The following is a 12,247-nucleotide window of genomic DNA, read 5'->3' as shown; positions in this document are numbered from 1 at the left end:
GAAGTTGCCTACTTCAAAGATTAAGGAAATGTGTACAATGCAGCTTAAAGTGCAAACCTTCATGGATGAAAATCACCCTAACACAGCTATTGCAAGCCGTGCTGGTGACTATTACACTGACAATGTTGTGAACCACTTTAGGAAAGTCATAAAGGAACGGGAGGTACAGGCCTCTATGGACAGATATGTTGTGCGACAGAAGTCCAGCGACTCTGAAGCTGGTCCTAGTGGCATTAAAAGAAGAAGGGAAGTAACCCCGGAAAAGGACTTGACACCTCAAGTCTTAATGGAAGGGGATTCCCCTTCTAAACACTAAGACTCTCTCCTCCCATCCCATCAATCATCACCAGATCTTCAATAAAGGTAAGTGTCATGTAACTGTGCATGTCTTTTTCAGTTTGTGTGTATTAAAATTAATATTTCATGTGGTAAATTTTTTTTTTTTTTCATACTTTGGGGTGTCTTGCACGGATTAATTTGATTTCCATTATTTCTTATGGGGAAAATTCATTCGCATAACGATAATTTCGCATAACAATGAGCTCTCAGGAACGGATTAATATCGTTATGCAGGGGTCCACTGTATTTTCAAGGTTTTCAGATAAAGGATTCTCTACTGTATTAGAAATGAAAGTCACAAAACTACGAGTGGAATAATTCACAAAAAGTGGAACCTCGGTTTTCGAATGCCCTAGTTTTTGTGCGATTCAGTTTTCGACAATTTTTCTCGTCAAAATTTTCTCATTTTCATACATCCGCTCGGTTTTAGTACATCTGAAGATGGTCCATACAAACTCGTCCGCCTGTCTGCATGACTCAGCCACTCATTTCCAAGAATCAAACACCCACACAAAGCATTCCATGTGTTCGTGACTCAGTCTGCTTTTGTTTCTCATCGAGTGAGCATCACCCTGCGTGTTCTTCCGAAACATTTCGTAATAATCCATTGTTTTTCGTGTTTGTTTATTGAGTGCAACTGCTAAATAAGCTGCCAAGGGGCCAAAGAAAGTTCTGAGTGCCAGTCCTTTGATAAAGAAGGCGAGAAACACGATAGAATTCAAGAAAGAACTCGTAGCAAAGTACAAAAGTGGCATACGTGTGGTTGATCTTGCCAGGATGTACGGGAAATCTGCATCAACGATCAGTTCCATCCTGGCAAAGACAAAAGAAATCACGGAAGCCAAAGTTGCGAAAAGGGTAAATGTGTTTGGCCCAAGTGTGAAGAAATACCTCCTGGAAAATCAATTGCCACTCAAGTGCCTCCTGATAATGGACAATGCTCCTGCTCATCCTCCAGACTTGGAAGACCAGTTGTTGGAGGAGTTTGGTTTCATCACAGTGAAGTCCTTGCCCCCTAATACCACTCCTCTCATCCAGCCCATGGACTAGCAGGTCATTTCAAACTTCAAAAAACTCTACATCAAAGCACCATTTCAAAGGTGCTCTGAAGTGACCTCAGACACTGAACTGACCCTAAGAGAATTCTGGAGGAATCTCTTCAATATCCTCAATTGCATAAGCCTTATAGGGAGGGAGTGACTTCCAGGATGATGAACTCTGCTTGGAAAAAACTGTGGCCAGAATGTGTCCTTGAGAAGGATTTTGAAGGGTTTGAGGCTGACCCTGATGACCTTACACCTGTCGTTTTCTGTATGGAAGGATTTGAGGCTGACCCTGACGACCCTATGCCTGATTGCTTTCTGTATGTAAAACTACAGCTATTCTCTATAAAATGTATTGTTTGTTAATAATTTTGAGTGTCTGGAACAGATTAACTGGATTTACATTATTTCTTATGGGAAATATTGCTTCAGTTTTCGTATGATTCGGTTTTTGTCTGATTTTTTCGAACGGATTAATCATGAAAACTGAGGTTCCACTGTATACACTAAGAGAATTGATTTACAAATACACATATTGGTATATGAAACATATGAAGACAGATAACTTTTTAAATTACAATTTATTTATTTAAAATATTAAAATTTTTTACTTGCCTTTAGCAACGATCTTTTTATGGAAGGAGCCCGGCTTAAGGTTTCTGGTTTCTGGCAAACCGTTGGAATGTCCTGCCTGAGGCCAATATCCATCACACCGCCAAGGTCGAGGGTTAGGTGGTGGTATAGTTGTTGTAGTATGATTAGGTGTAGTAGTTGTTGGGGTTGTAGTAGTTGTTGGGGTTGTAGTAGTTGTTAGGGGTGTTGTACTTGATGTAGTCGATGTCTGATTACTTGGTTTGGGCGTAGTGGTTGTAGTAGTGGTGGTGGTGGTAGTAGTAGTGGTGGTGGTGGTGGTGGTGGTAGTAGTGGTGGTTGTAGTGGTAGTAATAATGTCCCTTGAAATATCCAACATAACATTAGCTTGGATGGAATAATTTCCAGGCTTGGTTATGTTGATAATCAATGATGGTGTTGAACAAGATGCATGGATCTGCAACATAAAAAGAACTTGATAAGCAATAACAGTGTTGAACAAGATGTATGGACCTGCAACATGAAAAGAACTACTATGTGCAGTATTTGCTACATGCAAAAATTCATTATAAAATATAGACAGTTGCTAAAAAAAAAAAAAAAAAAAAAAAAAAAAAAAAATTTTGAAAAAGGATGAATAAAACACAATTTAATGAGCAAACAATGAGAGTTACACAGAAGCCTGAAATTATTTTAAACAATGGAAAGATTGCTGGTGTCTTTTCTGTCTCAAACACTAAAGATGACAGGTACATATATTAGATTGGAGGGAGGGAGTATGGAGGAAATGAATGTGTTCAGATATTTGGGAGTGGACTTGTCAGCAGATGCGTTGGGTTCATGAAAGACGAGGTGAACCACAGAACTGACGAGGGGAAAAAAGGAGAGTGGTGCACTGAAGCATCTGTGAAGACAAAGAACGTTATCCATGGAAGCAAAAAGGGGAATGTATACGAGTATAGTTGTACCAACACTCTTATATGGGAGTGAAGCATGGGTTGTGAATCTTGTAGCAATGAGGAGGCTGCAGGCAGTTGAGATGTGTCTGAGGGCAATGTGTGGTGTGAACATTATGCAGAGAATTTGCAGCTTGGGGATTAGGAGCTGAAGAAGGGTTGTTGAGGTAGTTTGGACATTTAGAGAGGATGGAACACAACAGGATGACTTAGAGGGCATATAAATCTGTAGAGGATGGAAGCCAGGATATTAGTCATCCTAAGAAATATTGGAGAAAGGGAGTAAAGGAGAGCTTGTATGTGAGGGGCTTAGACATCTGGCAAGCGTGAGAGAGTGTCTTTGGAATAGTTTTTACAACTGTGTTACTGGAGTGTGAGCAAGGTAACATGCATGAAGGAATTCAGGGGAAACCAGTTAGCTGGACTCGAGTCCTGGAGGTGAAAAGTTAAATGACTGCACTCTGGAGTGGTAGGGATATTTGAAATTTTGAACTGTAGCATCGGTGCCCCTCTGGCAAGACAGTGATAAAGTGAATGATGGTGAAAATGTTTCTTCTTTTTAGGGTCACCATACTTCAGTGGCAGAGAACCAGTTTGTTGATTTTTTTTTTATCAAACCGGCCATATCCCACTGAGGAAGGGTGACCTAAAAAGAAAAACGAAAGTTTCTCATTTTAAATTTGGTAATATGGTGGAACCTCTACTTGCGAGCGCATCCACATGCAAATTTTCCAAATATGAGCAGTCGATTGATCGATTTTTTGCTTCCATACGCAAGCGAAATTTTCACAAGAGAGCGGGCCTCAAAGGAGGTTCCTTGACGCTGGTGAGGGGCTCTTGCTCTTGATCTAGGGAATTGGATCTCATTTGTTTGTTGGGCTATCTTACTGAAACTTGGGCGATGTATGATGGAAAGATGCTTCTTAACGTACACCAAAAATGAAACAAATCGGACCATAATTAATGGAGTTCACTTCTCGGCAATTAGCCATCCCTTAGCTGTATTTTCGTATGGTATTTATGGTTGTATTCTCGTTTTTTTGGTTTCACTTGATAGAATGGAAGATATATTACAGAAATAGATATGATTTTGAATGGTTTCATGATGAGAAGTACCTTGAAAATGAGTTCAGAGTAGCAGAAATGTTCTATTTTTGCCAATGTTCAAGAGTAAACAATATGCAGTCATGAATGGATTGACATTATTTATACAATTATTACAGTTATGCAGTAGTCTACATAACAGTAAATCGTCTATTTTTTATGTGAATAAAAATTCCAAATTATTTGAAGAAGAAAAAGAAGAAAAAGAAGAAAAAGAAGAAGAAGAAGAAGAAGATGAAGATGAAGATGAAGATGAAGATGAAGATGATGATGATGATGATGATGATGATGATGATGATGATGATGATGATGATGATGATGATGATGATGATGATGATGATGATGATGATGATGATGATGATGATGATGATGATGATGATGATGATGATGATGATGATGATGATGATGATGATGATGATGATGATGATGATGATGATGATGATGATGATGATGATGATGATGATGATGATGATGATGATGATGATGATGATGATGATGATGATGATGATGATGATGATGATGATGATGATGATGATGATGATGATGATGATGATGATGATGATGATGATGATGATGATGATGATGATGATGATGATGATGATTAATAATAATAAGTAGTATAGTAATAGTACAGTGGACCCTTGGGTAATGGCAGCATTGGCTAACGACAAAATCGGATGGCGGCACGTTTTTACATCAAAATATTGGCTTGGCTAATGCCCAAGAACTTGGTTAAGGGCATTCATCCTGAACATGTCCATGCGGCCTGAGCCGCCCGCGGCCATCCGTCCACTCTATGTACAAGTAGTGTGCCATTGTTTACAAGCCAGTGAGAACAATTCCACACATACATGCGATATATTTTGTATTATTCAATTGTTTTCAGTGCTTGTAACTACTAAATAAGCCACCATGGGCCCAAAGAAAGCTTCTAGTGCCAGCCCTGTGGTAAAGAAGGAAAGAACCATAATAGAATTCAAGAAAAAACTCGTAGCAAAGTACCAAAGTGGAGGAGAAAGAGAGGGAAGAATGTGCCTTCTGCAGTGATTCAGTGATTCTATGATATGTACGATACTAAAGCAGCAGGTATCAATAAAGGCTATAGCTCCAGCCAGCGATAAAGTGTAGAATTAACAGTGTGGCAAGTAAGTTAAGCGAGTAAATGGTAGAAAAACGACATGAAAGTAACTCTTCAATGTTGTTGGATGTGTATAGGGCTGCTGAACATATGCCGGCCTGCTATCTTCTACTACCCTAAACCTCTACCAGCATCTCCTCCATCAAACTAATTAAACTAACATCTCCTCCAAGGTAAGTGTAAATATAAAAGTGTAAGTATAAAAGTAAATATAAGTGAAAATATAAAAGGACCCCAATGGAAATACATAAGTCACTCTGACTTTTTTGGGTTATCCTAGGTACTTTACACACATGCTGCTATGTATGATAATCTATGTACGTAACTGTATTTGTGTATACCTGAATAAACTTACTTATTTATAAATTAAAATGTAAATATTTCTTATTTATAAATTACATACATAAAGTGTGAACAGTGGTGGTGGGTTCTGCTGCTGCCTCCACCACCACCACCATCACCACTATGTATGGCTTCTCTCAGTGGCCCTTATAAACCCAACAACAACAACACTTCCACCACTTACTCCTCACATACATTATGACATATTTTATTCATTTTAGAGTATATATCATGTTTCTCTGTTATTAATATTGTTTATTACGAATTAGATGAATTGTGATAGATAAATTAGCCGAAGAGATGATCTTAGCGTCATACTGAAGCATAATAAACTCGCCTTAATCTTGCCTCATACTTGTCTTCCATACACCAACAAGAGTCAATAAAGGTAAGTGTGATGTTAAATGTTCATTTATCCATTTTATTAGTGCTTCATATTTATTAGTCATTGTTTTCTGTATGTATATCTATATTTAATCTTTAAAAAAAATATTTTTTGTTAATATTTTTGGCTGTGAAATGGATTAATTGGATTGCCATTATTTCTTATGGGGAAAATTAATTCGGATAATGTCAAAATCGGTTAAGACAAGCTCTCTGGAAAGGATTAATGCCGTTATCCAAGGGTCCACTGTATAATAATATAATAATAATACATGTATAATAATAATGTACTATATAATAATAATTATAATAACTGGCTTCAAAAGGCTGTCACTAGATGTCAGTGTTTACCACAACAATGCTGGAGCGGTTATGGCCACTTCCACTTGTCACATAATGACATATTTTATACAGTGGACCCTCGACCAGCGATGGCATCGATTAACGATAAATCTGACTAGCGATACATTTTATTGCAAAAATTTTGCCTCAATTAGTGCTAAAAAACTCGACCAACACTATTCCTTCCATCTGAGACGCGTCCACTTCTGGCCAGTGTTTACAAGCCAGCCAGCCACTGCAGTCGCTTCCAAGCATACAATCAGAACATTTCATATTATCACAGCCTTTTTAGTGATTGCACCTGCAAAATAAGTCACCATAGGCCCCAAGAAAGCTTCTAGTGCCAACCCTACAGCAAAAAGGGTGAGAATTACTATGGATATGAAGAAAGAGATCATTGCTAAGTATGAAAGTGGAGTGCATGTCTCCGAGCTGGCCAAGCTGTACACAAAACCCCAATCAACCATCGCTACTATTGTGGCCAAGAAAACGGCAATCAAGGAAGCTGTTCTTGCCAAAGGTGCAACTATGTTTTCGAAACTGAGATCGCAAGTGATAGAAGATGTTGAGAGACTGTTATTGGTATGGATAAACGAAAAACAGATAGCAGGAGATAGCATATCTCAAGCAATCATATGTGAAAAGGCTAGGAAGTTGCATGACGATTTAATTAGAAAAGTGTCAGAAACTAGTGGTGATGTGAGTGAATTTAAGGCCAGCAAAGGTTGGTTTGAGAGATTTAAGAATCGTAGTGGCATACATAGTGTGATAAGGCATGGTGAGGCTGCCAGTTTGGACCAAAAAGCAGCTGAAAAATATGTGCAGGAATTCAAGGAGTACATAGACAGTGAAGGACTGAAACCTGAACAAGTGTTTAATGGTGACACTGACAATGTTGTGAAACACGTTAGGAATGTCATAAAGGAACGGGAGGTACAGGCCTCTATGGGCAGATATGTTGTGCGACAGAGGTCCAGTGATTCTCAAGCTGGTCCTAGTGGCATTAAAAGAAGGGAAGTAACCCCGAAAAAGGACTTGCCACCTCAAGTCCTAATGGAAGGGGATTCCCCTTCTAAACACTAAGACCATCAACACACTCCCCTCTTCCCATCCCATCAATCATCACCAGATCTTCAATAAAGGTAAGTGTCATGTAATTGTGCATGTCTTCTTCAGTTTGTGTGTATTAAAATTAATATTTCATGTGTTAAAAAAAAAAATTTTCAATACTTTTGGGTGTCTTGCACGGATTAATTTGATTTCCATTATTTCTTATGGGGAAAATTAACTTGACTAACGATTATTTTGACTAACAATGAGCTCTCAGGAATGGATAAATAGCGTTAGTCGAGGGTCCACTGTATTGTTTATTATGTCATATTAGATGAATTGTGATAGATAAATAAAAGAGAGTTGATAACAAAACATTCAAGGAGTATTTTGTCCTTTCTCCAGATAAACTCTCGTCGACTGCTGACGCCGCCAATATAATTGCATATCTTATTCATTCTAGAGTATATATCAGGTTTCTATGTCATTTATATTGTTTATTATGTCATATTAGATGAACTATGATAGATAAATAAGCCTTAGAGTTGATATTAGGGAAATTATTGAAGTATTTTATGGTGCCTGGAATTCCACTGGAACGAATTAATTCCATTTCAATTAATTTAAATGAGGAAAACTGACTCTGCAAATGAGCAAATCCAAATGCAAGCAAGGTCATGGAATGGACTAAACTCATTAGTGGAGGTTCCACTGTATATACAGGAGAAGGGGTAACTATCCCCTTGCTCCCGGCATTTTAGTCACCTCTTACAACATGCATGGGTTACGGAGGGACAATTCTGTTACACTTCCCCATGGAGATAAGAGGAAATAAACAAGAACAAGAACTAGTGAGAAAATAGAAAAAAACCCTGAGGGGTGTGTATATACAGTGGAACCTCTACTTGCGAGTTTAATCCGTTCCACGACCTTGCTCACAACTGGATTTGCTTGTTTGCATAGTCAATTTCCCTCATTTAAATTAATTGAAATGCAATTAATCCATTCCAGTGGAATTCTGTACTTCAATAATTTTGCTAATATCAACTCTACTGATTATTTACCTATCTAACTTCATCTAATATGACATAATAATCAATATAAATAACATAGAAACCTGATATATACTCTAAAATGAATAAAATATGCAATTCATGTAGTGGTATGGCGGTGTCGGCGGTGGACGAGAGTCTGTCTGGAGACCGGACAAAATACTTCATAAATAATTTCCCTAATATCATCTGTACGGCTTATTTATCTATCACAGTTCATCTAATATGACACAACAAACAATATAAATAACATAGAAACCTGATATATACTCCAGAATGGATAAAATGTCATTATATATGTGGCAGCAGCAGCAGCAAACGAGTCTCGAGACAGGACAAAATACTCCTTGAATATTTCGCTATCATCAACTCTACGGCTTATTTATGTATCACAATTCATCTGATATGACATAACAAACAATATAAATAACATAGAAACCTGATATATACTCTAGAATGAATAAAATGTCATTATATTTGTGGCAGCAGCGGCCAACGAGTTTGTCTGGAGGCAGGACAAAATACTCCTTGAATATTTTGCTATCATCGACTCTACGGCTTATTTATCTATCACAGTTCATCTAATATGAAATAATAAACAATATAAATACCATAGAAACCTGATATATACTCTAGAATGAATAAAATATGTCATTATGTAACAGGTGTAGGCGGCCACAACCGCTCCCTCTTTGTTGTGGTAAACACTGCCATCTAGTGATGGCCTTTTGAAGCCGTCTATTATTATAAATACGTATTATTAATTTTTATTTATAATTAGTTTTTAATACTTGACGTGCTGTTGGAGTGTGAGCAAAGTAACATTTATGAAGGGATTCAGGGAAACCGGCAGGCCGGACTTGAGTCCTGGAGATGGGAAGTACAGTGCCTGCACTCTGAAGGAGGGGTGTTAATGTTGCAGTTTAAAAACTGTAGTGTAAAGCACCCTTCTGGCAAGACAGTGATGGAGTGAATGATGGTGAAAGTTTTTCTTTTTCGGGCCACCCTGCCTTGGTGGGAATCGGCCAGTGTGATAATAATAAATAATATTAATATGTAGTACATTAGTATTATATGTGTATTATTATGCATATTATATTATTATTATTATTATTATTGTCTCTGTGGAGACAAAGAACTTTGTCCTTGGAGGCAAAGAGGGGAATGTATGAGAGTATAGTTTTACCAACGCTCTTATATGGGTGTGAAGCGTGGGTGATGAATGTTGCAGCGAGGAGAAGGCTGGAGGCAGTGGAGATGTCGTGTCTGAGGGCAATGTGTGGTGTGAATATAATGCAGAGAATTCGTAGTTTGGAAGTTAGGAGGAGGTGCGGGATTACCAAAACTGTTGTCCAGAGGGCTGAGGAAGGGTTGTTGAGGTGGTTCGGACATGTAGAGAGAATGGAGCGAAACAGAATGACTTCAAGAGTGTATCAGTCTGTAGTGGAAGGAAGGCGGGGTAGGGGTCGGCCTAGGAAGGGTTGGAGGGAGGGGGTAAAGGAGGTTTTGTGTGCGAGGGGCTTCGACTTCCAGCAGGCATGCGTGAGCGTGTTTGATAGGAGTGAATGGAGACAAATGGTTTTTAATACTTGACGTGCTGTTGGAGTGTGAGCAAAGTAACATTTATGAAGGGATTCAGGGAAACCGGCAGGCCGGACTTGAGTCCTGGAGATGGGAAGTACAGTGCCTGCACTCTGAAGGAGGGGTGTTAATGTTGCAGTTTAAAAACTGTAGTGTAAAGCACCCTTCTGGCAAGACAGTGATGGAGTGAATGATGGTGAAAGTTTTTCTTTTTCGGGCCACCCTGCCTTGGTGGGAATCGGCCAGTGTGATAATAAAAAATAATAATAAAATATTATACTATTATTATTATTATACATATTACAGTGGACCTCCGGCTCACGATATTAATCCGTTCCTGAAAGCTCATCGTAAACCAAAATTATCGGAAAGCGAATCAATATTCCCCATAAGAAATAATGGAAATCAAATTAATCCGTGCAAGACACCCAAAAGTATGAAAAAAAAACTTTTACCACATGATATATTAAGTTTAATGCAATATAATAATTACAATAACAATAATAACAAGAGAATAATCACAATAGAATAATTGTCACTTACCTTTAATGAAGATCTGGTGATGATTGATGGGATGGGAGGAGGGGAGAGTGTCGAAGTTTTTAATGTTTAGAAGAGGAATCCCCCTCCATTAGGACTTGAGGTAGCAAGTCCTTTTCCGGGGTTACTTCCCTTCTTCTTTTAATGCCACTAGGACCAGCTTGAGAGTCACTGGACTTCTGTCGCACAACATATCTGTCCATAGAGGCCTGTACCTCTCGTTCCTTTATGACTTTCCTAAAGTGGTTCACAACATTGTCAGTGTACAGGTTTCCAACACGGCTTGCAGTAGCTGTGTCAGGGTGATTTTCATCAAAAAAGGTTTGCAATTCAAGCCACTTTGCACACATTTCCTTAATTTCAATAGTCATTAGCACCCTTGGTCTCGATGGGTTGGCACTAGAAGCTTTCTTGGGGCCCATGGTGACTTATTTTGCAGAAACAAGCACCAAAAACAGTGATAATATGGATAATATAGAATGTACCGAATGTATCCCTAGATGCGCGCACACTGGCTGGCTTGTAAACACTGGACATGTCTCGTACGAATCGTATCGCATACCGGGTTTTGTAATGGGAACCGAGGCAAATTTTTTGCGATATAATGCTTCGGATGCCGGATTTATCAGATACCGATGGCTTTGCAAACCGGGGGTCCACTGTATTATTATTATTATTATTATTATTATTATTATTATTATTATTGTTACAATGTAAATAATTTGTACTTTTTATTCAAACAAAAAATATAAGATTTATTGTTATGCATTATTGCAATAATTGTATAAATAATGTCAACCCATTCAAGACTGCATATTGGAACACAGCCAAGCAATGGAACATTTCTCCTACGTTGAGCTCAATTTCAAGGGACTTCTCAGCATGAAAGCAATCAAAATCATATCTATTTCTGTAATATATCTTCCATTCTATCAAATGAGACCAAAATAACGAGAATACAACCATAAAAACCATACAAAAATACCGCTAAGGGGTGGCTAATTGCTGAGAAGTGAATTCCATTATTTATGCTCCGATTTCTTTCATTTTTGGGGTAAGTTAAGAAGCATCTTTCCATCATACATTGCCCAAGTTTCAATAAGATAGTCCAACAAACAAATGAGATACAATCCCCTAGATCAAAAGCAAGAGCCCCTCACCAGTGTCAAGGAACCTGCCTTGAGGTCAGCTCGCTTATGGAAATTTTGCTCGCGCATGGAAGCAAAAAATCGACCCATCAACTGCTCATATTTCGAAAAACTCGCACGTGGATGCACTTGTTAGTAGAGGTTTCACTGTATATGCTTGTACATGCATGTGTAGTGTGACCTAAGTTTAAGTAGAAATAGCAAGATGTACCTGAAATCCTGCATGTTTATGAGACAGAAAAAAAGACAACAGCAATCCTACCATCATGTAAAACAATTACAGGTTTCTGTTTCACACTCACTTGGCAGGATGGTAGTACCTCCCTGGACAACTGTCTACCAACTTAGTAACTAGGTATTAATAAATATAACTGAAAGGAAATAAAAGCTGAGCATAACACGTACAAAATCTGGACTACGAGTAACATCCAGGATGGTGTCATTATACATGGATCCTTGGTACTACTATTGTACTGTAACATCCAGAATAATGTCATTATACATGGATCCTCTGCACCTCACACTAGCAAATGACCATTTCTCCCACTTTAACACATCAGGTTTTACATTCAATCTCATTTTTAAATAAATCTGTACGCTATGGAATTTTACAAAATTCAAGTTTTCCAACTCCTAT

General features: G+C 38.2%; 1 protein-coding gene across 2 annotated transcripts in view; it reads right to left on the bottom strand.

Annotated features, from left to right (window-relative positions):
* Nucleotides 1-12,247, bottom strand: part of LOC128692529 (uncharacterized) — a 242,489-nt gene that overhangs the window by 168,028 nt on the left and 62,214 nt on the right. For both annotated transcript variants that reach the window (XM_070080838.1, XM_070080845.1), the window contains exon 5: nucleotides 1,998-2,430. In XM_070080838.1, coding sequence (XP_069936939.1) covers nucleotides 1,998-2,430 — 433 coding nt within the window. The remainder of the gene's footprint in view (nucleotides 1-1,997; nucleotides 2,431-12,247) is intronic.

This window comes from Cherax quadricarinatus, chromosome 6 (assembly GCF_038502225.1).
Source record: "Cherax quadricarinatus isolate ZL_2023a chromosome 6, ASM3850222v1, whole genome shotgun sequence".
Lineage (NCBI taxonomy): Eukaryota > Metazoa > Arthropoda > Malacostraca > Decapoda > Parastacidae > Cherax > Cherax quadricarinatus.
This window is presented reverse-complemented; position numbering and strand designations above follow the sequence as displayed.